The 26,375-nt window shown below is 46.5% G+C and overlaps 1 protein-coding gene across 2 annotated transcripts in view; it reads right to left on the bottom strand.

Annotated features, from left to right (window-relative positions):
• The window catches only part of SF3A1 (splicing factor 3a subunit 1), a 47,620-nt gene continuing 21,245 nt past the window's right edge, over positions 1-26,375 (bottom strand). For both annotated transcript variants that reach the window (XM_073554816.1, XM_073554815.1), the window contains exons 5-16: positions 17,979-18,053; positions 15,877-16,027; positions 10,847-11,040; positions 5,286-5,403; positions 5,004-5,189; positions 4,247-4,368; positions 2,954-3,247; positions 1,929-2,139; positions 990-1,144; positions 738-839; positions 557-628; positions 1-382 (exon numbers count right to left, since the gene is read on the bottom strand). In XM_073554816.1, the coding sequence (XP_073410917.1) occupies positions 281-382; positions 557-628; positions 738-839; positions 990-1,144; positions 1,929-2,139; positions 2,954-3,247; positions 4,247-4,368; positions 5,004-5,189; positions 5,286-5,403; positions 10,847-11,040; positions 15,877-16,027; positions 17,979-18,053 (1,782 nt within the window). In that variant the 3' untranslated portion in view covers positions 1-280. The remainder of the gene's footprint in view (positions 383-556; positions 629-737; positions 840-989; positions 1,145-1,928; positions 2,140-2,953; positions 3,248-4,246; positions 4,369-5,003; positions 5,190-5,285; positions 5,404-10,846; positions 11,041-15,876; positions 16,028-17,978; positions 18,054-26,375) is intronic.

Below are 26,375 nucleotides of genomic sequence, written 5' to 3'. Positions count from 1 at the left end.
TGAATTCTCTGAAACTTTATTAATAGAAATGTTGATTAGGATTTTTTTTTTTTTTTACATCAACTAGGCTCTTAGCATACACAGGCCAGCTTTAAAGTGCACAGTTATGCTTAGTAATGGCAATGATAAGCTATTGTCTCATATCCAACAATGAACTATTCTGTAGACTACATGTATGAAATAAAGACTTGAAGAAACTGAACCAGCACAACCCGTGTACTCGTGTTGTAGAGCACAAGTAATGGTCACTAAGTAACCAAAAATTTGCTACTATTAGATCTTATTTCTTTCGGCCTCCTCTCTCTTTCAAAGCCAAGTGGATTGTCGCTCCATTTTGCATGTTGTAATAAGCAAGGGAGTTCGAGTCTTTAATAAAGATACCCTGCAGAACAGTAAAGGAAAATAAAGGAAAATATTAATAAATCTGACCTCTCAATTTCAGACATCTCAACCAAATGTCAAATACTGTGTACATATGAAAACATTAAAGAAAAAATATATAAAAAATAAATACAAAACGTTAATTCAGCTAAATCTACTAGAAAAGTGCCCTTACGTCATACTGAAGCTTCTGTTTCCCAGCTGGCATGCCAGTTGCCTCATGAATTTTAACCTTTATTACAGAGACCTGTAAACACAAAAAAAAATATTTACAGTAAAGGTGTGTTAGCCAGATCATTTTCTGAAAATTGGTAATGGACATCACATAGCATTAAAGTTCCAGTGTTCGATTTTACCTGATCGGAGAAGGGAAGAGTGAATGCCAGCACTTGGCCACCCAGCTTCCATTCAGTTTTGTCTTGCATGTTGGGAACCTGTACTTTGACTGTGACAGGACCCTAAGGGAAAAAAGCAAAACATAAGGCAACATTTTGCAAAAATGTATTTGCAGAACTCTGCATTTTGCAACTCTTAACTATGTTAAAATTTATAAAAAAAAAAAAAAAAAAATAATAATAATAATAATATAGAAAAATCTATATAGGTACCTTGTTTCTGCGCAAGAATTCTTCTTCTGGAATGAGGGAATCTTCGCTCTTCATTTTCTTGGCAGATGGTTCATCATCCATTGGTGGAGGAGGATGAACTGGAGGCAGTGGCACTGGTGCAGGTACAGGGGCAACAGGTGGCGCAGAAACAAATGCTGCAATGTGAAGACATTACAAGTAATTTTTAGAGCACTATTGATTCCATGATGCTGCACATCAGGATTTGCAGATAGAGGTTAAATCCAGTACCCACCGAGGAAGTGCCTATATAAATAGTGTTTTTTCTTTAGCTCATTCATTAGGATATGTGCACACGAAGTGTTTTTTAAGCGTTTTTACCAAGCATCCCATTAATTTTAATGAATTCTGCAATTTTTGTGCATATTGATGCGTCCTTCTCAGCGAAAAAAAAACGCATCGCGGTAAAAAACACAGCATGCTCATTAATTTCGCATTTCTAGCTATTTTCTATGAGACTGGGGACGCTCCGGAAAAAAAACGCATAAAAACCGCACGTTTTCTGGGAAGGAGTCCGGTTTTCAGTCAGGAATTTTCTGCATGTGTGTGCACATACCCTTAAAGAGTAAATAAAGCTGTCTTATTTTCTCTCCCTTTGTCAGATTAGTGGTGGATCTGGATCACTCAAATAACCTGAGAACTGCGCAGCTCAGGAGACAAGTGCGCACACACAACGCAGAGTGTGGATTCAATAGAAAGCATAGACTGTTTTGGTCTCCAAGACACTGCGCACTTTCAGGTTTTTTGTGCAATCGGTGGGGTTTGAGTGAGGTTTGTCTCAAGACCCAGACCACCAGAATTGTGCTGGCAATTAAAAGGGCAAAGAAAAAAAAAATATACAGAAAGTTATTGCAGACATTTACTCTAACACATAAAATGGAGAAAAGATTGTCCAAACTACATCAGACAGGACATACTCACCGGCTGGAACAATCATGTGTGGTGCTCTCGGGGCCATCATTGGGGGTGGATTTGGTGGCATTGGCAACACGTTAATTCTAGGTGCATGCAAAATAGGTGGCATGGGAGCAGCCAGCACAGAACCCGGAGGAAGACGGACCACAGATGCCATTGGGGGCCTTTGCATTACAGGAACAGCAGACACCATAGTAGTACGTATAGGTGGTGGCATCTGAAAGGTAGAATCAAATCCATAAGTCGGTCACCAGTAGTCATAAAACCAACAAGGACAGATTTTTAAACACGTGTACACACTCTAAAAAAAGGGGTTTTCCCCCACAAAGTTAATTTTGCTTCCTGTGCTGAGATAATCTTATAAATGTGCCCCTGCTGTGTACTGTGTAATGGCTGTGTCTGACCGTACAGGAATATGGTCTGATAATATCACAGCTCCTGAGCAGGGGAGGAAGGAAAAGAGTATACAGACAGGAAGGCGTGGGATCAAAGCTTATTCTTGTGTGACGTAAAGCTTTCCCTGTATGTTTTTAAAAAAATGTTTTACTTCAAAGAAAAAATGATTTATTTGTGATCCCATGCTGTCCTGTCTGTATACGCTTGCTTTCTCCCCTGCTCAGGAGCTGTGGCATGATCAGACCACCTTCCTGTATGGTCAGACACAGCAATTACCCAGTACTCAGGGGCACATTTATAAGATTATCTCAGCACAGGAACATTTTAAACACATCCAATTGTAGAAATTATTATTCCAAGATCTATTGATTAAAATAAACTTTGTTCGTGGGAAAACCCATTTAAGCACATAAACCATCTAATCATCTGTTTCTGCTACAATATTAGAAAAGTATATAAGATAGGTAAGGGTGGGGACACTATTGCAGCCCTCTTCATTTTAAAGGCGTGTATTTATACCATGCTTATAACAGGTTTAATGTTCTAAATGTCACTTACAATTCTTATATTTTATAACTTAAATAAAACAAGCCCCTTGTTAATATTTCTACATAATAAAACATTATAGCACTCACTGATGGTGGTCGTGACACAGGAGGATTGATTTGCTGGTGCAGGGATACAGGAGGAGGTGGCCTTGGAGCAGAATTGATTGGTGGTGCAGGACTAGGAATAGTAGGTGCAGAAGAAGGTGGTGGTGGTTGGTTGACTTCATTAGGCTTGCTAGGTCCAATCTTGTCCTTGCCATCTTCCTCTGGTACCAAGCCTTTAGCCTTATGGATAGCTTCAATTTGCTCCTGCAATGTTATATTTGCCTGAGCAGCCTGTTGGGTGCGAGCCATGCTGCCAGAATGCCCATCCCATGTAACCTGCCAGAAAAAAAAAAAAGTGTGGATTAGTGGTTGGCCTACAGTCATAAATCTTTATCAATGATTTAGATGAAGGAATTGCGAGTAAACTGATTAAATTTGCTGATGACACAAAGCTAGGAGGGATAGCTAATACTAGAGAAGAGAGGATTCAAAAAGATATAAATAAACTGGAGCAGTGGGCAGCAACTAAATGTTTTTTTAACAGGGAAAAATGCAAAGTACTACATCTGGGCAATAAAAATGAAAAAAGCTTATACAGAATGGGAGGAATAGGGCTAAGCAACAGCACATATGAGAAAGACTTGGGTACACTAATAGATCACAGACTGAATATGAGCCAGCCAACAGTGTGATGCAGCAGCAAAAAAGGCAAATGCAATTCTAGGATGTATTAACAGAAGCATACAGTCTAGATCACGTGAAGTCATTATTTCCCTCTACTCCTCTTTGGTCAGACCTCATCTGGAATACTGTGTCCAGTTTTGGGCGTCACATTTTAAAAAAAGACAACAAACTGGAGCAAGTTCAGAAAACAGCGACCAGAATGGTGACCGGTCTGCAAACCCTGTCTTATGAGGAAAGGTTGCAGGATTTGGGAATGTTTAGCTTGCAAAAGAGAAGACTGAGAGGAGACTTAATAACTGTCTACAAACATCTCAAGGGCTGTCACATTGCAGAAGGGTCATCTTTATTCTCATTTGCACAAGGAAAGACTAGAAGCAATGGGATAAAACTGAATGGGAGGAGACAGATTAGATATTAGAAAAAACTTTTTGACAGTGATCAATGAGTGGTACAGGCTGCCACGAGAGGTGGGGAGTTCTCCTTCAATAGAAGTCTTCAAACAGAGGCTGACAGACATCTGTCTGGGATGATTTAGCGAATCCTGCTTTGAGCAGGGGGTTGGGACCAGATGGCCCAGGAGGTCCTTTCCAACTCTACGATCCTATAAATGTATCCTGTATGTCTTAAAAAAAAAAAAAAAAAGTAGTATACCTTCTCCTCCGGTTTTTGGATTTCTTCCTCTCCAATCTTTTTACCAATAGCAGTTTCTTCAACACCAAAAATATCAGTACGGCGTTCAGCGAGCTGTTTCAAGCTGCTTTCGATATCCAATCCTGAAATGAGGAACAAGATAAAAAGATATCATGGTTTCCTATCATCCACTTTATCATATTTCGTCCCACAGCAACTGGAGGAACTATACAAATATGGAAAACATCTGGTTTTGTGCTTTATTTTACAGTGACTTTTTCATTAACTGCAGTGGTACCCTCAATAACAAAACACCTTGTAAATTACATTTTTAAAGGGAATCGGCAGGTTTTTGCTATGTAATCTTAAGACAGCACGTGGATGGGGTTAAATAAAGATTTCAGCGATGTCTCTTATCAAGCAAAACAAAACCATCAAGCTTCCCTGGTTCTGTTTGCTTAGAATGATATATTGCTGGGACAAAGCAGCACTTGTTCGCTAGTCAGACATGCCCCCTCCTGTGATGAGCGCCTCATTGTCTATAAACATCGTATATAAAGAGCCTGGTGGGGGCGGGATTAGCTTCCTCAGCTCCGCTGTATTGCTAAATCTAAAAATTTGTCACAACTGCTGCACCCTGTCAACTAAGTGATGCATCGTTGGATTCAGGGTATCTTTGCCTACATTATGCTGCTCTCAGATGAGGTAGCCAAAAAACTGCTGATAGTTTCCCTCTGGGAAAGATTTTTGTATAACTGGCATAGGTAAACTTTCTCACCTGGGGCATATACTTCATCATCCCCTTGTTTTTCACGAATAGAGCGATCTCTCTGCTCCAGCCAACGTGGATCCAAAAGGCCAATACGCATGTGCTCCTGCATTTTGCTGGCAGGAATCTTCTCGCCAGTGATCGGTGATACTAGATATTCATCAGATGAAGGAGCAGGCGGCTGAGGCTTTGAAGCTGAAAGTACAGGGAAAACATACAGAACATAAACAAAAGGAACAATAATTGAATACTGTGTCATTTATAAGCTAAACAAGCAACATGTATATGAACCTTTGGGATCGTAATCCTTGCGCACAATCACTTGGTCTGGAGTTGGAGGTAAAGGAGGAGGCATTGGTGTCTCAGGAGGAAGAGGAGCTTTTTGTGCATAATCCTCATCATCAGAACCCTAAAAATTAAAAAAAAAAAAAAAAAAACGTTACATCGGTTAGTGGATAAACTTCCATCTGACACTAGTTTGCAAAACAAAACAAAAAAATTTCACACATTTTAACTGATGGGATTTTTTTTTGGTGTGGCGTTTTTTAAAGTGATAGAGAAGCCTATGGGAAAAAAAAAGTCTTAATCCAGAAGATGTGTCAAATTATTTGAGAGGTGTGCACCTCTTAATGTTGTGCTTTTTTTGACTGCCTTTGGCTCAAATCAGAAATTCTACTATAGTCATGGAATAGACTACAGTTTTTGCTATAACTTACGCCGCTTGTGTCAATTTATAGTGACTACATCGGGGGACACTATGCCACGTCCCTATTTTAAGCCTGTTGACTTTTCAAAGTGCTGATGGACCTTGCATAAAACAGTCAAAAGAATTTTTGCGCACCTACGTGTTACACAAAAGATATACATCTTTTTAAAGCCATTTACTGGAGTAAAATTCTTAGGCCGGAGTCACTAGCGTATATCATCCCATGTGAGAGCATCGGATGCGATACGTTAATGAACCTCGGCTCCTGCTCTGCTGCAAGCGTGAGCAGAGTTGTCAGTGCTCTAATCCAGGGGTCCCCAACCGCCGGTCCGCGGCCCAGCACCGGGCCGTTGCAGTGCCCTTGCCGGTCCGCGGACACAAGGGGAGGCGGAGGGCGGTGCAGCAGCTGATACTCACCCTGCATCCCGCGGCGGCTTCATCCAGCAGCGGCTTCATCCAGCGCTGAGCGGTCACGTGCTACCGCTCATTTAAGGTCATGAATATGGACACCACATAGGCGTGGCGTCCATATTCATGGACCTTAATGAGCGGTAACACGTGACCGCTCCGCACAGGAAGAAGCTGAAGCGCCGCGAGATGCAGGGACGTGCAGCGACGGGAAGGAAGTTCAGCGCCGTGAGGGTAAGTATGATGGGGAGGATGGGGGAGCCAAGCGGAGCCATAAATATAAGGGAGAGAGAGTGGGAGCGGAGCCATATACACAGGGGAGGGAGAATGGGAGCGGAGCCATAAACACAGGGGAGGGAGAATGGGAGCGGAGCCATATACACAGGGGAGGGAGAATGGGAGCGGAGCCATATATACTAGGGAGGGAGAATGGGAGCGGAGCCATAAACACAGGGGAGGGAGAATGGGAGCGGAGCCATATACACAGGGGAGGGAGAATGGGAGCGGAGCCATATACACAGGGGAGAGAGAATGGGAGTGGAGCCATATACACAGGGGAGAGAGAATGGGAGTGGAGCCATATACACAGGGGAGGGAGAATGGGAGCGGAGCCATATATACAAGGGAGGGAGAATGGGAGCGGAGCCATATATACAGGGGAGGGAGAATGGGAGCGGAGCCATATATACAAGGGAGGGAGAGTGGGAGCAGAGCCATATATACAAGGGAGGGAGAGTGGGAGCAGAGCCATGCATACAAGGGAGGGAGAATGGGAGCGGAGCCATATATACAAGGGAGGGAGAGTGGGAGCGGAGCCATATATACACAGGGGAGGGAGAGTGGGAGTGGAGCCATATACACAGGGGAGGGAGAATGGGAGCGGAGCCAAATATACAAGGGAGGGAGAGTGGGAGCGGAGCCATATATACTAGGGAGGGAGAATGGGAGCGGAGCCATATATACTAGGGAGGGAGAATGGGAGCGGAGCCATATACACAGGGGAGGGAGAATGGGAGCGGAGCCATATATACAAGGGAGGGAGAATGGGAGCGGAGCCATATATACAGGGGAGGGAGAATGGGAGCGGAGCCATATATACAGGGGAGGGAGAATGGGAGCGGAGCCATATATACAAGGGAGGGAGAGTGGGAGCGGAGCCATATACACAGGGGAGGGAGAATGGGAGCGGAGCCATATACACAGGGGAGGGAGAATGGGAGCGGAGCCATATATACAAGGGAGGGAGAGTGGGAGCGGAGCCATATATACTAGGGAGGGAGAATGGGAGCGGAGCCATATATACTAGGGAGGGAGAATGGGAGCGGAGCCATATACACAGGGGAGGGAGAATGGGAGCCGAGCCATATACACAGGGGAGGGAGAATGGGAGCGGAGCCATATACACAGGGGAGGGAGAATGGGAGCGGAGCCATATATACAAGGGAGGGAGAATGGGAGCGGAGCCATATACACAGGGGAGGGAGAATGGGAGCGGAGCCATATATACAAGGGAGGGAGAGTGGGAGCGGAGCCATATATACTAGGGAGGGAGAATGGGAGCGGAGCCATATATACTAGGGAGGGAGAGTGGGAGCGGAGCCATATATACTAGGGAGGGAGAATGGGAGCGGAGCCATATATACTAGGGAGGGAGAATGGGAGCGGAGCCATATATACAAGGGAGGGAGGGAGACTGGGAGCGGAGCCATATATACAGGGGAGGGAGAATGGGAGCGGAGCCTTATATACTAGGGAGGGAGAGTGGGAGCGGAGCCATATATACTAGGGAGGGAGAATGGGAGCGGAGCCATATATACAAGGGAGGGAGAGTGGAGCCATGTATACAGGATGGGAGAGTGGAAGCAGAGCCAGGTATACAAGGGTGAGAGCAGAGCCATGCATACACCATGATTAAAAAATAATCAGCATGTATACAGTACTCCAGTACAATTTTTTCTAAGTGCTCAATGCTCCATTTCCTTGTAGGTTCCAATCATTATTAGCAGTGACAGTCATCAGTAGAAGTATCCATCTTTCAGCGTTAGGGGCCCACTACGCCTCCAACTCTTGTAAAATGAGTAAAAAACAAACATTGCTAGAGAGCTTCTTTGAAAAGGGAGAAAGACCTAATGATGAGACAGATGAAGACTCCATGACTGCAAAAAAAAAGAAAGCTGCATTTAAAAGAAAATACAATGAGTCCTACTTAAATTATGGGTTCATCTCAACAGGCGATTCAAACGCCCCAAGCCCACTCTGTGTGATATGTGGTGACCAGCTATCTAATGAGGCCATGAAGCCTTCAAAACTGGCTCGCCACTTACAGACCAAGCACCCTGCATCAAAAGACAAGCCTTTGGAGTTTTTTGAAAGAAAAAAGCGTGAACATGAAGGACAGAAGAAATTATTGAAGGCCACCACATCAACAAATGTGTCTGCACTGAGAGCATCATTTTTGGTGGCTAACCGCATTGCTAAGGCTAAGAAGCCCTTCACTATTGGTGAAGAGTTGATCCTGCCTGCTGCTAAGGACATTTGCCACGAACTTTTTGGAGAGGCTGCAGTTAAAAATGTGGCACAGGTTCCTCTTTCAGCGACCACTGTCACTAGACGAATTAATGAAATAGCAGAAGACGTCGAGGGACAGTTGTTAGAGAGGATTAATACGTCACCATGGTATGCAATCCAGGTTGATGAGTCTACTGATGTTGACAACAAAGCAATGATGCTTGTTTATGTGCGATATATTTTCCAGGAGGATGTGCATGAGGATATGTTATGTGCATTATTGTTGGCAGCCAACACCACAGGTGCAGAACTATTCAAGTCTTTGGATGATTACATATCAGGAAAATTAAACTGGTCATTTTGTGTAGGTATATGCACGGACGGAGCAGCTGCCATGACTGGACGGTTTTCTGGTTTAACTACTAGGGTCAAACAGGTTGCATCTGAATGCGAGTCTACGCACTGTGTCATCCATAGAGAAATGCTGGCAAGCCGAAAAATGTCACCTGAACTTAACACCGTTTTGCAAGATGTGATTAAAGTTATTAATCACATCAAAGCATACGCCCTTAACTCACGTCTGTTTGAGCAGCTCTGTGAGGAGATGGATGCGGAGCACAAGCGTCTTCTCTTACACACTGAAGTCAGATGGCTTTCTAAAGGTAAAGCACTGGCCAGAGTTTTTGAATTACGAGAACCGCTTCATAGATTTCTTTTAGAAAAAGAATCACCACTTGCAGCACATTTCAGTAGTAAGGAATGGGTCACAAAACTTGCTTACTTATGTGACATATTCAACTTGTTGAACGAACTTAATCTGTCACTTCAGGGGAGAATGACAACTGCCTTCAAGTTGGCAGATAAAGTTGCTGCATTTAAAGCCAAACTAGAAGTGTGGGGACGGCGAGTGAGAACAGGAATATTTGATATGTTTCAAATATTAGCAGGGATTTTGGAAGAGAGCGAGCCTGAACCTTCATTCTCCCAGCTGGTGCATGATCATCTATCTCAGCTTTCAGTACAGTTTGAGCATTACTTTCCAACCACAAAAGACCCACGAACTAGGAAGGAATGGATTCGCAACCCATTTGTGAACAAGCCAGGTGAATCGACCTTGTCCGTGCTTGAAGAAGACCAACTGCTTGAAATTGCAAATGATGGTAGCCTTAAAAGTATGTTTGAGATGTCAAATCTCCCAACGTTCTGGATTAAAGTCAAGGCAGAATATCCTGAGATCGCCACAAAAGCACTGAAAACTCTGCTTCCATTTCCAACATCCTATCTGTGTGAAACTGGATTTTCTGCAATGACAGCAGCAAAAACGAGATTACGGAGTAGAGTGGACATAAGGAACACACTTCGGGTGTCGCTGTCTCCCATCACCCCTAGATGGGACCGTCTTGTTGGAGGAAAACAAGCCCAGTGCTCCCACTGATACATGGAAACAAGCCCAGTGCTCCCACTTCAAAACCTATGGTGAGTTGAGTCTCATTCACATTATAAATGTTATATTATGATAAGTATGCACTGACTACTAAACCTGTCCATAGCCCCGCCCCCTTATGACCAAAGCCCCACCCCTGACACGCCTCCATTCTCTCCCTGCCGGGCCATGGAAGAATGGTCTTGCTTGAAGCCGGTCCCTGGTGCAAAAAAGGTTGGGGACCCCTGCTCTAATCCTCTCATACGACAGGATCAGAGCACAGCTGCGGAGGAGACAGAAAATAATTTCTCACCGGTTGGAATCACACTGCACTCGGGTGACATACGAGTGCAGTGCGATGTTTCGCTTGTACCCATAGACTTGTATGGTTGCGAGTGAGCCGAGTCTCACTGCCAATCTGCAATTGTTTAGTCATGCCAAATCGGCATGAAAAAATAATCACAGATCTGAGCCGCCCCACAGTATTACCCTGAGACAAGTGCTATGCGATGTTTAATCACATAGAACTCAGCCGTGTTATACGGCAGTGTGACTCCAGCCTTAAAGTGAATTTCTCACCAGCTTTTTGTCTGAGAGCAGCATGACGTAGAGACAGACCCCGATTCCAGTGATTTCACCGCTGATGATGTAGTGTATGTCACCATATATACTTTCTGATAATATTGCACTTTGTAGGTTTTCTGATGTACATGCCTCAAGTGTTTTTATTGTTGGGTGCATTTAGTTAATACGACTAAAATACATCCACAAAAGTGAATAATCAAAAAACGCAAGATGAAGACTTACTTCATCCATATCTTGCACTTGTGTATCCTGATCCATTTGAGAAGATTCTTCAGTCTTACTTTCTTTCACTTCCTCTTCATCATCAGATTCAACCTCCATCTCCACTTCCTCACTTTCTCCAAACTTCTCGTATCGCTCTTGGATTAAAATACGAGCACCCAGTTCTTCAGGTGATGTGGGAGGAGGAAAGTTACCTATAAAACACAAACTCAAGTTACTACTATATTTTAAGTTTACACTAACACCACAATCACTAGTTTAGAGGGAGAATGCACTATTTTTTTTTTTGTGGAGAAGTCATCCATATTTTTGTTTTAAACCTTGCCTATTCATTCTGAAGACAACAGTTATTCACAAAATCTAAATCGATTAGAGGCTGCAACTCCTCTTCTGCCATTTCTCTACATAAATCATGTAACAGGTGATTACTACATAAACTGTACAGGATCTGATCGTGGTTTATTTCAGATTCCAGGATAGCAGACCAATATCTTCTCTGAATGAAAAACAATATTCCATTGATGGAACAATGCTAGTAAAGCATTGTACCAGGTACTATGCAGAGCTATACTAATCATGTAAAAACAGGATTTTTGGGTTGCTTACCGTAAAATCTGTTTCTCGGAGCCTTCATTGGGGGACACAGAGACCATGGGTGTATGCTGCTGCCACTAGGAGGCTGACGCTATGCAAAAAAAGGATAGCTCCTCCTCCGCAGTGTACACCCCACCGACCGGCAGGGAATTTCCTCAGTTAGTGAGAAAGAAGTAGAAGTAACAGAATAGATTGAGAACAGAACAAACAACTCAACTGTAACCAATCAACCAAAGTAAGAACAGGAGTTGTAGAACATGGGAGGGTGCTGTGTCCCCCAATGAAGGCTCCGAGAAACAGATTTTACGGTAAGCAACCCAAAAATCCTGTTTTCTCGTTCGCCTTATTGGGGGACACAGAGACCATGGGACGTCCCAAAGCAGTCCCTGGGGTGGGAAACAAACTTCCATCAGGCCAGTGGACTCACCACCGCTGCCTGCAGAATCCTCCTACCTAGGCTGGCATCCGCCGAAGCGTAGGTGTGGACCTTGTAGAATTTCACAAACGTGTGAACCGATGACCAGGTTGCAGCTTTGCAAAGCTGCAGCGTGGAGGCTCTGTGGCGTACCGCCCAGGAAGCACCCACTGCCCGGGTAGAGTACGCTCTGATCCCCGGAGGGGCCACTCGATGCTTAACCCGGTAGGCCTCCAAAATTGCCGATCTGATCCAGCGAGCAATAGTAGCCTTGGAGGCCGGGTGACCTTTCCGCGCCCCATCTGGAATGATGAAAAGAGAGTCTGTCTTCCGCAAGGAAGTTGTCCTAGACAGATAGATTCTCATCGCCCTGACCAGATCCAGCTTGTTCAGGGACCGCTCCCGAGGGTGAGTAGGACTCGGACAGAAGGACGGCAGAACAATATCCTCATTGAGGTGAAAGGAGGACACCACTTCGGAAGAAAAGAGGGCGGAGGCCGTAGAACTACCTTGTCCTGGTGAAGTACCAAGAAAGGAGAGCGGCAAGAAAGAGCCGCTAATTCCGACACGCGCCGGATGGAAGTGATGGCCACCAGAAAAGCTACCTTCCAAGAAAGGAGAGAAAGGGAAACATCCCTGAGAGGTTCAAAAGGAGAACCTTGCAGAACCTCAAGAACCAAATTAAGATCCCATGGATCCACGAGCGCTCGGTACGGAGGAGCTGTGCGAGCCACGCCCTGAAGAAAGGTTTTGACCTGAGGGCGGGAGGCCAACGTCTTCTGAAATAAAATGGACAGCGCCGAAACTTGACCCTTCAAGGAACTGAGAGCAAGCCCCGCATCCAGCCCTGCTTGAAGAAACGCCAGAACGGAAGGGAGCGAAAAGCACATGGGCGCGATGTTATTGGCCTCACACCAAGTGAAATAGGCCTTCCAAGTACGGTAGTAAATCTTGGAAGATGATGGCTTCCTGGCACGGATCATGGTATGAATTACTCGACCGGAGAATCCTGCTTGTTTCAAAACCTCGGTCTCAACAGCCACGCCGTTAAATTGAGCGGCCGAGAATTGGGGTGGCAAATCGGGCCTTAAGTCAGCAGATCTGCCCTGTCTGGAAGCTTCCAGGGGGCGTCCGCGAGAAGGTTGACAATGTCCGCGAACCAAGACCTTCTGGGCCAATTCGGGGCGATGAGAATGACTGGAAATCCTTCTGCTTTGATCTTCTTCAACAGCTTGGGAAGAAGGGGCAGGGGAGGGAACAGGTAGGGGAGCTCGAACTGCGACCAAGGAATGGCCAGAGCATCGGCGCCCACTGCGAGAGGATCTTGAGCCCTGGATACAAACTGTGGGACTTTCCTGTTGAGGCGAGAGGCTAGCAGATCTACATCCGGGGTCCCCCAACGACGGCAAAGCTGAAGAAACACCTCCGGATGTAGGGAGCACTCTCCTGCCGCGAAACTCTCGCGGCTGAGAAAATCGGCGGCCCAGTTGTCCACGCCGGGAATGTGTACCGCGGAGATTGTCGGTACCGAAATCTCTGCCCACTAAAGGATCTTGGACACTTCTGCCAGGGCTGAGGCACTCCGTGTCCCTCCTTGGCGAAGGAAGAGAAGATGAAAACCTGCGGAACTGCCGGAAGGTTGGGGGACAGAAAGGCAGAGTAGGGTGTCAGTCTGCAGATGCAGAAGTACTCACGGTCTGGTGACTCCGAAAGAGATGAATTAGGCTCCTGCAACTGGCCAGGGACCGACAGGAAGCACTGGTCTCTGCTTTGGTCTCTGGCTGTCAGGCTGCAAAGATGGCGACAGCCCGACGTGAGGAAGTAAAAGCGCGGTTTCTGTGCAAGAAGGGCGGAGCTAGTCGCCTCCACCAGAGGGAAAACCCGCCCCCCCTTCCCAGCCACAAGCCTGAAGAGGCGGTGGGAGGGCTTAGGAAGGCAACGGCCTATGAGAGCGGACGGGGGCGTGGCCGCGACGGCCCAAATTGAAGCCAGGGGCTAAATTAGACACAGCGGCCGCCTGTCAGCACGGGGCGGCGCGGAAGAACTGCGGCGCAGCCGCGCCCGCCCCTAAGAAGAATGCCGCCCTAGCCCTGCTCCCAGACGCCACCCTATGCAAAAATACCGGCGGTGGGGTGAAGAAAGCCCACACCGCAGCTGGGGCCAAAAGGGATGTGGCGACTGGGAAGCGCCGGCCGCTGATAACCTGCGGCGCTACTTTGATGCCGCCACCCGGCGTCCTTGTGGAGACTCTGGGAGCGGTGGTGTCTTCTTCCGGTCCAATAAAGGTACCTTCCATATCCCACGCTGTCTGTCCATTCCGTCTTCGTGCCTCGTCCAACCGACAGGCTCTGGTGGGCGAGTGGGTAGGAGGCAGGGGGCAAGGACCATCCGTCTTCGCTGGCACGTCCTGTGCGGAGCCCGTGGTCCGCCCGGAGAACTATGAGGATACGGGGCGACAGTACACGCCGTACTCATAGTCTCTTGTGGGAGTACAGTTGTGACCGTTCACACTGTATCCCGCCTAAGACCTGAAAGGGAACGACGCACATCGAGGTAGATATGGGTCCAATGAAGGACCCGTGTCCACCTCCTACTGACACTAAGCTAAACTGAGGAAATTCCCTGCCAGTCGGTGGGGTGTACACTGCGGAGGAGCAGCTATCCTTTTTTTTTTGCATAGTGTCAGCCTCCTAGTGGCAGCAGCATACACCCATGGTCTCTGTGTCCCCCAATAAGGCGAACGAGAAATACACATAAAAAAATGCAGCACATGAGCATTTTAAAAGGGGTTGCAGCAAGTTCCTATGTGGTTAAATTTGCAGTTTGTAAATACAAACAACTCTGCCTTCTACTTAAGGAAAATCCCCTGCATTCCCAAGAATTAACGGATTCTTACATTCTATAGTCTGTAGCTTGGACACTGAGGGCAGGGTGGCTGGTTACCTAGGTAAGGAAAAGTGAGCACCACTACCAGGCGATATGCCTTCGAGCCCACTCTACTCTGAAGCTCACTGACCCCGTCCAGCCTCAGTGCCCTTGCGGTTTTCCCATGTTGCAGGGGTAAAGCGGCCTTACTAACAGCCTGAGAGAGCGCACATTGTCTATCAAAAGCATGATCATGGTCCATACGGTTAATCTATAAGAGCAGAAAAACCCATGCAAAGCAGGAAGCCAGGAGTAATGCGCTCCTGGAGAAGAGAAGATGAAACAACGCCTTAAAGGGAATCTGTCATCCTTTTTAGTGATATCATGTAAAGATATCACCCAATTGTGCGTCCCATAAGGATTCTTTTAGGATTTTTTATTCCCCCCGACCCCGCAACCTTTGATATCTTGGTGAAGAGGTATGCAAATAGTCGCGGTCCGGTCGGATGGGCGTGGCTTTGTCTGCTCCCTCCCCCCCCCCCCCTCGGCTTGCTGAGCGTAATCTTCATCTGTGAATATCACAGATAACGTTGTTTGCCGCGCAGGCGCATTCAAAGAAGCCTCTGGCGCCTGCGCAGTATGCTTTGCCCAACTGTGGGCAAAGCATATAAGCGGTACAGCGCATGCGCCGGTATTTTCCAGCGCGGTCTATGCCCCGGAAGTGTGTCCTGCATGTGAAGACTTCAGGGGCATAGACCACGCTGGAAAATACCGGCGCATGTGCAGTACCGCTTATATGCTTAGCCCACAGTTGGGCAAAGCATACTGCGCAGGCGCCAGAGGGCCTTTTTGAATGCGCAAGCATATTCACAGATGAAGATTACGCTCAGCAAGCCGAGTGGGGGAAGCCGACTAAGCCACGCCCATCGGACCGGACCGCGGCGATTTGCATACCTATTCACCAAGATAAAGGTATTTTTTGCATCAATGCTGCGGGGTCGGGGGGGAATAAAAAAATCCTAAAAAAGAGTCCTTATGGGACGCACAATTGGGTGATATCTTTACATATCACTAAAAAGGGGTGACAGATTCCCTTTAAAGTACTCTGGTTGAACAAGTCCCTGAGATTGCCTGTAATATTTATTTTCTCCCTTACCTTGTTCATTGGGTTGGAAGTCAACAATCTCCACTACGACAAAATCATGCCAATCTATTTGGGCATAAGCAACACGCTCTCTTTCCTTCTCCTCCTCCTCTTTTTTTCTCTCCCGCTCCTGAAACTTTGCCCACTCTACACGGTAACGAACCTAAATAATGTATAATTGAAAAGTGAATCTTAAACGTCTATTCATACTTCATACACAAGATAGCATAAATAAGGTTTCTAGAAAAATATGTAAAAAAAAAAAAAAAGGTTAGTTAGCAGAAGTAAATACAGGTTTTCATTGAAGGGGTTACATCAACTTTTTAAATAGGCAAAATTGCAAATAGTTTATTAAAAATCCTCTTTCAATGACCAGAAGAACTAGTATCAGCAGTGGCCAGTTTCCTATACATACAGCTACTGGTTGCAAGCTATTTGCTATACAGCTAGCAAGCACATCACTGGAGCTTGATGGATGGATTGCTGAATCCCACACTCCTTTAAAGAAGTTGTCCACTACTTGGACAACCCCTTCTCATATCACAGGCTTGGCCCCGTTAAAATAAAAAAAAAGCCCATACTCGCCAACCATTTTGGGGCCGTTCCAGCAGTGTCGGCACCTAGTTGTGGAATTCGCATGCGTTTTCCCACAAAATACATGCGTTATGCAAGCGTTTTTAGCTTGCGGAATTCAAGTGCTTTTCCAAGCGATTTGAAGCATCGCTTGGAAAAGTGATTGACAGGTTGGTCACACTTGTCAAGCATAGTGCTTGACAAGTGTGACCATCTTTTTACTATTGATGTTGCCTATGCAGGATCAATAGTAAAAGATACTTTTAACATTCTAATTAAAAAAAAAAAAAATATGGATATACTCACCTTCTGTCGCGGCCCCCGATCTCAGCGGCGCTGCCGGCAAGTTCTGCTCCCAGGACTGTTTCACGAGAATGACCTCTGATGACGTAGCGGTCACGTGACCGCTACGTCATCATAGGTCATTTTGCCGCTAAGCATGCCTGGGAAGCACCGCTGAGGACTGGGAGGACTTCGGGTGCCGAAAGAGGGTAAGTATATCCATATTTTTTATTTTAATTCAATTTTAACAGGAATATGGTACCCAGGGCATGGGGAAAGTCTCCTCTCTTCCAGGACCCTGGGTACTATCCGCACATGAAACCTTCACTTTACACATGTGACTATGCCCACCATGCGTAAAGTGAGCGTTTCAATGCAATCCTATGGCGGAGGAATCGCCCGATTCCGCAAAATTAATGGACATGCTGTGTATTTTTCCGCAAAGCAATTTTGCAGGAGAAAAATTCTCAGCATTGGCACAGCAACTGTGGAATCCCATAGGGTTGCATGGAATGCGTTTTATCTAGCGTTTTTAAGCGTTTCCGCAGCAGCCTTGCAGCTGTGTTAACGCTTAAAAAAAACGCAACGTGGGCACACAGCCTAATAGTTTGCAGACTCCATATACAGGGACCCAACATGCTAGAAGAGCAGAATCCCCCTCAAGTAACCCCGTTTTGGAAATTATTTCCCTTTGGGAATTTATCTACAGGTGTAGCGATGATTTTAACTCCATGGTGTTTTCCAGAACCAAGCAGAGGTGGACGTTGCTGAGTGTAAATTGCAAACACCCGCTGTAGTGCCCAGTACACTGTAGTGCCCCTGTACCCTGTGCTCAGCTCCCTTTCACAATGACCATAAGCTCAAAAGATGCTTCAACATAAAAAGGTAGGGTCAAAATGTGATCATTGTGGTGCATGTATGTGAGGTCTCCTGAAAAAAAAAAAAAAAAAAGTCTAAAAAACAGCCTACTTAGCCAGTGTGAAATAAAAAGCATTTCTTAAAATATTAATAACTTTAAAAGCATACATTTTACATAAACTTAATTTAAACAGTAAGTCACTTTCTGATGATAGCTTCCCTTTATAGAAAAGTACTATCCATCATCTATTGTCCACACGTAAGAAATGCTGATTGAGGCTTGCACATTTGTGTTCAAGTTTGTTTTAAACTTACTGTAGCGCTCAATTTTTCAGCAAGTAATTAATTCTACAACAAAAACCATGTAAAAAAAAAAAGTAAAGAGTGGTGTTTTTAATTACCTGATCTAAAACCTCGGTGGGGTTCTCAGCCTCTTTCTTCAGTTTGGCAATTAATCCCTTTGGAGGAATCAGGATCTGAAACAGACAAATAGGATCGCTTACCAAGTGCTATCGAGTGTCAGGGCAGGCGCACTCACAGTCATCTTTATTAATAACTTTGTAATAAAGCCAGTCACTTGCAGAACAGCTAAATGACTCACACAGCTTAACCAGCTGCCTCCCGAAGCAGACCAGCAGAAATAATGCAGGGAAACCGATGAACAGGCATGGTTTTTTTTTTTCCTTAAAAGCCTTTTATTTAGCAAGAATCATAACAAAGAGAAGTTGCAGTTTCATACTCTTAGGCTGTGTGCCCACGTTGCGTTTAAGCGTTTCCGCAGCGCTTTTAGACAAGCGTTTCTGCTGCGGAAACGCTTAAGAAAAGCATCTAATGTAATAGAATGGAAAACGCACATGTATTGCTAATGGTGCGTTTTTTTCCGCTCTGGAAACGCTTAGCGGAAAAAAACGCAGTATGTTCATTAATTGTTACACTGTAATTGCAAAAACGCATAGGAAAACGCATGTCAAAACGCTTGACAATCGCATCAAAAACGAGTGTCAAACAGCGCATGCGTTTTCCCTGGCAAGGGCATGCGTTTCTGCTCAGGAAAAAAACGCTTGAAAATCGCTACGTGGGCACATAGCCTTAAAGATAAAAATCGCTAACGCGTTTCGGTTATATGACCTTATTCATTGCATGTTAATTAGACAGTAAATTACACGATTTCCAATGAAACGCCTGATAACAGACAGCCTATCCTAGGTAAAAACCATAAAGGGGTGACCTAATTGCATAAGGCACTTCCAAAATATCATTAAACCTATAAATTACAAGGAAGTATATGCCAAATAAATTTTAAATTCAATCTTTATTAACATTATCAACAAACAATTGGTAAAAATTAATTCTAATAATATAGTGGGTAGACACACAAATGGACCTGAAAATCCGGATCAGACCTACCCCCTGTAAGAAGAAGCTAACGCGAAACGTGCGTCCAGGGAGCCCTCCTGCAACCAGGTCATGTATACCCTCCCTCTCTAATTAGAATATAATTTATCCTCCTCTGCCCTTCCGCACAATGCTGTTTCACTATTTATAGTATTCCTGAGTAGCATACTTGCACATTTATCATTATATACTATGGTTTTTTCATGTCATTATTGTTTAAGCGGATATATATATATATATTTTTTTGCTTGTGTCAGGAATACACTAAGACACTAAGTACTATTGCATTAATTTATCTGATTTTTTTTTTTTTTGCAATTTGAGGAGTGGTATTTTTGTATACCAAAAATTACAGCTTTTTCATGAGAAAATATATTTATCATCCTTATGGTTCATTTAAGTATCTATAGTGTAATTTAGCATTAGTGCTCATATTATGGATACAATGTCCTGACATTTTATAGATGCTTTCTAGTTCAGTTTGAAAGTTAGGATTAATCCATTATTCACACATTGATTGGAAAATATGGATTTTTGTGTACTCACCGTAAAATCCTTTTCTCCGAGCCAATCATTGGGGGACACAGAGACAGTGGGTGTTATGCTGCTGGCCACTAGGAGGACACAGTGAAAAAAGCAGTAGGAGCATAAACAGTCAATAATAACCACAAACAAGTCAAAGCCTAAGAATGCTACAGTGAGCCAATAGGTTAAAACAGGGTGGGTGCTATGTCCCCCAATGATTGGCTCGGACAAAAGGATTTTACGGTGAGTACACAAAAATCCCTATTTCTCCTAGGCCTCATTGGGGGACACAGACAGTGGGACGTCCTAAAGCAGTCCCTGGGTGGGGAGCATATATCTGCTAATACACCATGCACCACTGAGTCAACAGTGTGGTACTGCAGAGACATGAGAAAGAATTAGGCAATGTTTGTAAAGGTATGCAGGCTGGATCAAATTGCAGCCTTGCGGACAGGCCCGGGAATGAAATTGGCAATATTTTGTAAAAAGTATGCAGACTGGACCAAGTCGCAGCCTTGCAGACCTGTTCCTCCGAGGCCTGGTGCCGAATGGCCGAAGAGGCGCCCACTGACCAGGTAGAGTGCGCCTTAATCCCCACTGAGACAGGCGCGTTCCTGATACAGGACTACTGAATCGCCAGGGGAATCCACCTGGCTAGCGTTGCTTTGACACGGCTAGACTCGTCCTATGCCCCAAGCATGAACAGGGCATCTGACTTGTGGAAGGGTGCTGTCCGCGAGATGTACCGTCTCAGCGCCCTAACCACATCCAGGGTGTGGAGGGCCTTTTCAATGCGATGGACTGGCGCCGGACAAAAGGAAAGGCAAAACAATTTCCTCGTTGAGATGGAAAGTAGAGACGAAATTGGACAGGAAGGACGGGGACGCCCTGAGAACTACCAGAGCTGCCAATTGCAAAACTCGTGTGATTTACGTAATTGCCACTAAAAAGACCACCTTCCAAGAGAGGACGGACAATGACACGTCCTGCGGCGGTTCGAAAGGAGACTCCTGTAAGGCCCCGAGAACCAGGTTAAGGTTCCATGATTCCAACGGCCTTCTATAAGGAGGCGCCACATGGGAAACTCAATGAACGTCTTGACCTGAAGTTTGGTGGCAATGACCCTTGCACCACGAAAAGAAGGTTTTCCAGGTGCGGTGATAGATGCACATGGACACAGGCTTCCTAGCACTAATCAAGGTTGAAATCACGTCGTGAGAGAACCCAGCCTGTGCTAAAATCCAGGATTCAACGGCTACGCCATCAAAGACAGGGCCCTGGAGTTCTGGTGGTAAATCGGGCCCTGAGAAAGGAGATCTGTGCGATCTGGAAGTCGCCAGGGGCCGTCTGCGACAAGTTGTGTTAGTTCTGCATACCATGCTCGGTGCGGCCAATCTGGTGCGACTAGGATCACTGGTACTCCCTCAGCTCTGATCTTCTTGATGACCCTCGGAAGCAAGGGAAAAGGGGGAAAGATGTACGGGAGTCGGAACCGGTGCCATGGCAGAACTAGAGCGTCCGCTCCGATGGCGCATGGATCACACGATCGGGCAATGAACCGAAGAACCTTGTTGTTTAGTCTTGAGGCCATGAGATCCACATCCGGAGTTCCCAAACGATGACAAATCTGTTGAAAGACTTCCGGATGAAGAGACCACTTCCCCGAGGCAATGCCTTGGCGACTGAAAATCTGCCGCCCAATTTTCTATGCTTGGCCCAATGGAGGATGTGACTCGCTTCGTGTATGGCCATCCTGCTCCGGGTACCTCTCTGGCGGTTGATATACGCTACAGCCGTGGCGCTGTTGGATTGGATCCTGATGTGACCTGCGAGGAGACGGTGGAAACTCCGTAGAGCTAATCTGATCGCTTGCATCTCCAAAATTTTGATGGGGAGACTGACTCTCGGGTTGATCAATGACCCTGTGCCATGTGGCGACGAAAGACCGCTCCCCAGCCGAGGAGACTTGCGTCGGTGATTACTACCAACCATCTTACAGGGAGTAAAGACGTCCCTTGATTCAGGGAGGACCTCAGTGTCCACCACCTGAGGGGTTGCCTGACCCGCAGGGACAGAGGGATCCGACGGTCCAGGGAGAACGGGTTCTTGTCCTAAGCTAACAGCGACGCGTGTTGTAAGGGACAGAGGTAGAACTGTGCAAATGGAACTGCTTCCATCGCTGACACCAACTTTCCTAGAACTCTCATGCCGATATGAATGGAGTGAGAAAACAGTCGCGCTGCCTGTTGTAAGGCTTGGGTCTCTCCTGGAGGGAGAATGACCAACCCGCGGGAAGTGTCCAAGATCATCCCTAAAAGGGAAATCTGCTGAGCCGGTTTTGGGAAAGACTTTTCAAAGTTTATCTTCCACCCCAGGCGAGAAAGTGGATTTACTGTTATCCAAGGATTCCTCGCAGGCTGGAAGAGACGGACCCTTGATGAGCAGGTCGTCCGGATACGGTAATACCACCACTCCCCGAGAGTGGAGAATGGCCATGACAGCTGCCATGACTCTGGTAAAGACCTTGGGTGCGGTGGCGAATCCGAAGGGCAAGACAACGAACTGGAAGTGTTCCTTGTGGATTGCAAAATGCAAGAACTCCTGGTGGGACGGGCACATCCGAATGTGAAGGTAAGCGTCCTTGATGTCGATGGATGCTAGGAACTCCCCTTTTTCCATGGAAGTGACAACTGATCGGAGAGATTCCATTCGGAATCGCCGTACCCTGACAAACTGATTTAACAGTCACATCGTCCCGTCCTTTTTAGGAAACACAAAAAGGTTTGAATATAATCCTCTGAACCTTTCGTGATGAGGGACCGGAATGATGACTCCGACCCTTAGCAGAGCCTGAACAGCCCGAAGGAAGGATCTTGTCTTTTTCTTGGGGGGAGAGGAAGGGAAAAACCGAGTTGGAGGGGGAGAAGAAAATTCTCTCTTGTATCCGGAGGACACCAGCTCCCTGACCCACTTGTCATTGGGTAGATCCAAGAGATTTGGCTCCCCTAGATCCAGAAGCCCTAGGCCTTGGTTTCCATGAGCGGTTAGGTCTGTATGAGACTTGGGAGCCTGTCTCCGCGCGGGGACAGACCTGATCCGGAAGAGAAGGTAGAGGAGGACCAACCAGAATTGTTGCGAGAAGATCGAAAACTCGTCGGCTGTTGGTTGCGAAACGGCCAAACAGCCCCTATTGTTGAGGAAGGAATTTACTTTTTCCCCTGGTAGTATTAGAAATGAGTTGGTCCTGTTTCTCTCCAAAACAACGACCCGTTTGAAAGGGGAGAGAAGACAACGATCTTTTAGGTGTGGCATCCGCCCGCCAACCGCGGAACCATAGGGCTTTTCTAATGTAGATCGCATTAGTGGCAGTTTGAGCCGCGCAATAGGCAGCATCAAAAGAAGCGTCTACTACAAAGTCAGCTGCGTGAATTATCTGCCTGGTGACAGTGGTTGCCTCCGGAAGATTGGTTCCTTGGAAGGAAGTAATCAGAACTTCTGCCCAAGCGGCCATTGCCTTAGTGACCCAAATTGCCACGAAAGATTGAAAAAACGCTGCTCCTGAAGCTTCAAAAACTGAACAGGCAAGGTAGTCAATGCGACAATCGGAGGGGTTTCTGACTGAGGAACCTTCAGAAACAGATAGGAGCGTTTTAGAAGCAAGACGCGATACAGGAGGGTCCACCGGAGGGGACTGTAACCAATCCTACATTGGTCTGGCTGAAAAGGGTATTTAGCCTGAGTAGACACTTGCCCTGTGAACCGCTCATGGCCGATCCCTATGTTTTTGGACAGCTAGTAAATAACGTGTACACACGCTAGGTTTTCTTAAATGAGCTAGGGTGTGCTGGAGCGGGAATATTTTCCTCATCCAACCTCAGAATCCTGTTGACTGATTCTATAAGAGAATCAAGCGACTTGATCAGTTGGGGGATTCTGAGGGGCTGAAGTGTCAGATTCGAATTCAGAGCCGTGCTCGCTGTGATCCTCAAGAGGGCGAGCGAGAGACAGGAGTCCTGACCGTCCCTTGGACGAGTATGGCCCCTGCTGGGGGACGGTTCTCGGCCGACGCCAGAGCCCTCCTCAGGAGGTAAGGACGCTTTCTGCCTGGTTCAGAGACTCCACCGACCGTGACAGGGACGCAGCCCACTCAGGGTTACTAAACGCAGGAGGCCCGTGTCAGCAGCGGCGGCAAGGGACATTGGAGCGCAGGTCAGGGTGCAGTCCGGATCGCAGTCCGTGCATAACGGATTAGTCTGTGCATTGGGTAAGGCAGACTTGCAAGTGGTACACACAGTAAAAAACGCAGTGTGCTTTTTAAGAGCCCGTATAGCCTCCTTAGATTGAGGCATAGCGCTCCTGAAAGTGTTAATGGCAGAGTGTCTGCAGCTGCAGGGAATGTGCCGTGAAGGGGTTAAGCTTTAATCTGAGGGCAGATATAGCTTACCCGGTCCTGTGCTGGGTCCCCCGGGAAGGGGGGGGGGGGGAACGGTGGCCCTGTGGTGTCACCCGGTATCCGGCTGTCCAGAGCAGGCATAGCGCTCATGAAAGGGTTAACAGCTGAAGACATGGCCCCCGAGAATAGAATTGCACGACTCTTAAGTAATGAGAGGAGCCAAGAGGAGGGGGCGGCAACGTTAGCGCTGGCAGCGCTAATCAAATTGCGGCCTAGTAGGCCGGAAAAGCCGGGGACTAAATTTTTGGCCTACCCGCGGTAGGCGCCGGGGGCAGAGAGAGGGCAGCGCTAGTGGGCGGCGCCATTCAAATTGCTGCCTAGCAGGCCGGAAAAGCCGGGGACTAAATTTTTGGCTTACCCGAGCGCAGGGGAGGGGGGCAGCGATGGAGCGCCGCTGCACCGCCGCTGACGTTAAGTCAGCGCTTCTCCTGGGGGGGCAAGACCCGACCTCATACCTCCACTCCTGTGCTCAGGCAGGTCTTTGCTGTCCGGGGTCTTTTTGTCTCATCCTCCAGGCGATGTAGCAGAGCTGGAAGAGGCCTTAAAGGGGTATGCTCAATCGATCCACCCTGTGGTAGGGGGATGGAGAGCTCTCGGGCTGATTCAGGGCATCCGAAAAAAGCGCTCCTCAAGTCCTTCTCCATGCACTCCTGTGCTACGTCCTGTTGCGCTTGCCCTCGTATCCGTGGAGTACCGACCGTAAGGGAACCATCGTCAGACGAATCAGCCCCATTCGTCGCAGGAAAGTGTACGGGGAGGTATACTCCGCGTGCTTGCCTGTTGTTGGTTCGGGAGAGAGCGGGCCGTAGAAAGGAACCGTCGCCCCCTTCACTCCGTTAATTAAAAAAATAAAAAATTTACAGAAAATTCAAAAATAAAATAAAACCGGTGGGGTCTGAAACCAGACCCAAGTGCTTTCTACAGACACTAAGCAAATAACTGGAGAAATCTGTATACTGTATACTGCAGGGGAGGAGCTAACTTTTTTTTCTGGTTTACTCAGTGTTCTCCTAGTGGCCAGCAGCATAATACCCACTGTGTGTCCCCCAATGAGGCGTAGGAGAAATAACTGTTTTCATATACATTGAACCATATAAGTAGCAATTGTAGCAGACAGTACTTTTTTGTATTAGTATTTATTTTTTCATGTTTTTTTTATTTTTTTTTTTTTTATTTACTTTGATCATTAGCTCATTAATTGGCTATTACTGATCCGGTTGTTCAGGTCCATTTGTGTGTCTACCCACTATATTATTAGAATATATTTTTACCAATTGTTTGTCAATAATGTTAATAAAGATTGAATTTTAAATTTATTTGGCATATACTATCCTAGGTAAGTCTAAGGCTATGGTCACACTCAGTATTTGGTCAGTATTTCACATCTGTATCTGCAAGCCAAAACCAGGAGTGGGTGATAATGCAGAAGTGGTGACGTGGTCTTGTCTTACAAATAAAGATGTAAAAAACTGACCAAATACTGAATGTGTGAATGTGGCCCGATAGTGAACAGAAATGCACCACTGAATAGCTTAGTTACTCACCGATAACGGTGTTTCTCGGAACCCATGACAGCACCACGGAGAGAGGGGGTCCGCCCATCAAGGACAGGAACCTACAGACAAAAGAGCGGCACCTCTCCTCCGCCCCCAGTTGGTTACAGAGCATCAGAGGGTCTCCCGGTTAGTTAATAACAAAAGTATATACATAACATTATAATTTGCATACTTATAGAGAAACCTCGTGACTAAGAACACACTCTACACACATTAAATCGTGCTCACCGCACACGTGAAAAAAGGGGGGGAATTAAGCGGGTGCTGTCATGGGTTCCGAGAAACACCGTTATCGGTGAGTAACTAAGCTATTCTCCCTCACCCATGACAGCACCACGGAGAGAATTTCAGAGATTGGTAGCTTAGGGAGGGACCACCGCCTGAAGGACCCTTCTCCCGAAGGTCAGGTCAGACGCAGAGGCTAGATCTAGGCGATAGTGTTTGAAAAAGGTAGAAGGTGTTGACCAGGTGGCCGCCTTACAGATCTGTTCTATCGATACCTCTGATCTTTCTGCCCATGAGGTCGCCATTGCTCTTGTAGAGTGGGCTTTTAGACCCTCCGGGATGGTATTCCCGCTGCATGAGTATGCCAGGGCAATCGCGTCTCTTATCCATCTTGCCAGGGTACTTTTGGACGCCCCGAGCCCCTTACGAGGTCCCTGGAAACACACAAAGAGAGATCCTTCCTTCCTACATCCCTTGGTGGCCTCTAGGTAATGCACTAAGCACCTCTTCACATCTAATGTGTGAAATTTCTCCTCTCCTCTATTCGTAGGGTTTGGGCAGAAGGAAGGAAGGACTACCTCCTGTGATCTATGGAAGTGTGTTGCTACCTTGGGCAAATATGCAGGGTCAGGTTTCAATATAAT

Source organism: Dendrobates tinctorius, unplaced genomic scaffold, assembly GCF_039654945.1.
Source record: "Dendrobates tinctorius isolate UK_male_01 unplaced genomic scaffold, ASM3965494v1 ptg000213l, whole genome shotgun sequence".
NCBI lineage: Eukaryota > Metazoa > Chordata > Amphibia > Anura > Dendrobatidae > Dendrobates > Dendrobates tinctorius.
This window is presented reverse-complemented; position numbering and strand designations above follow the sequence as displayed.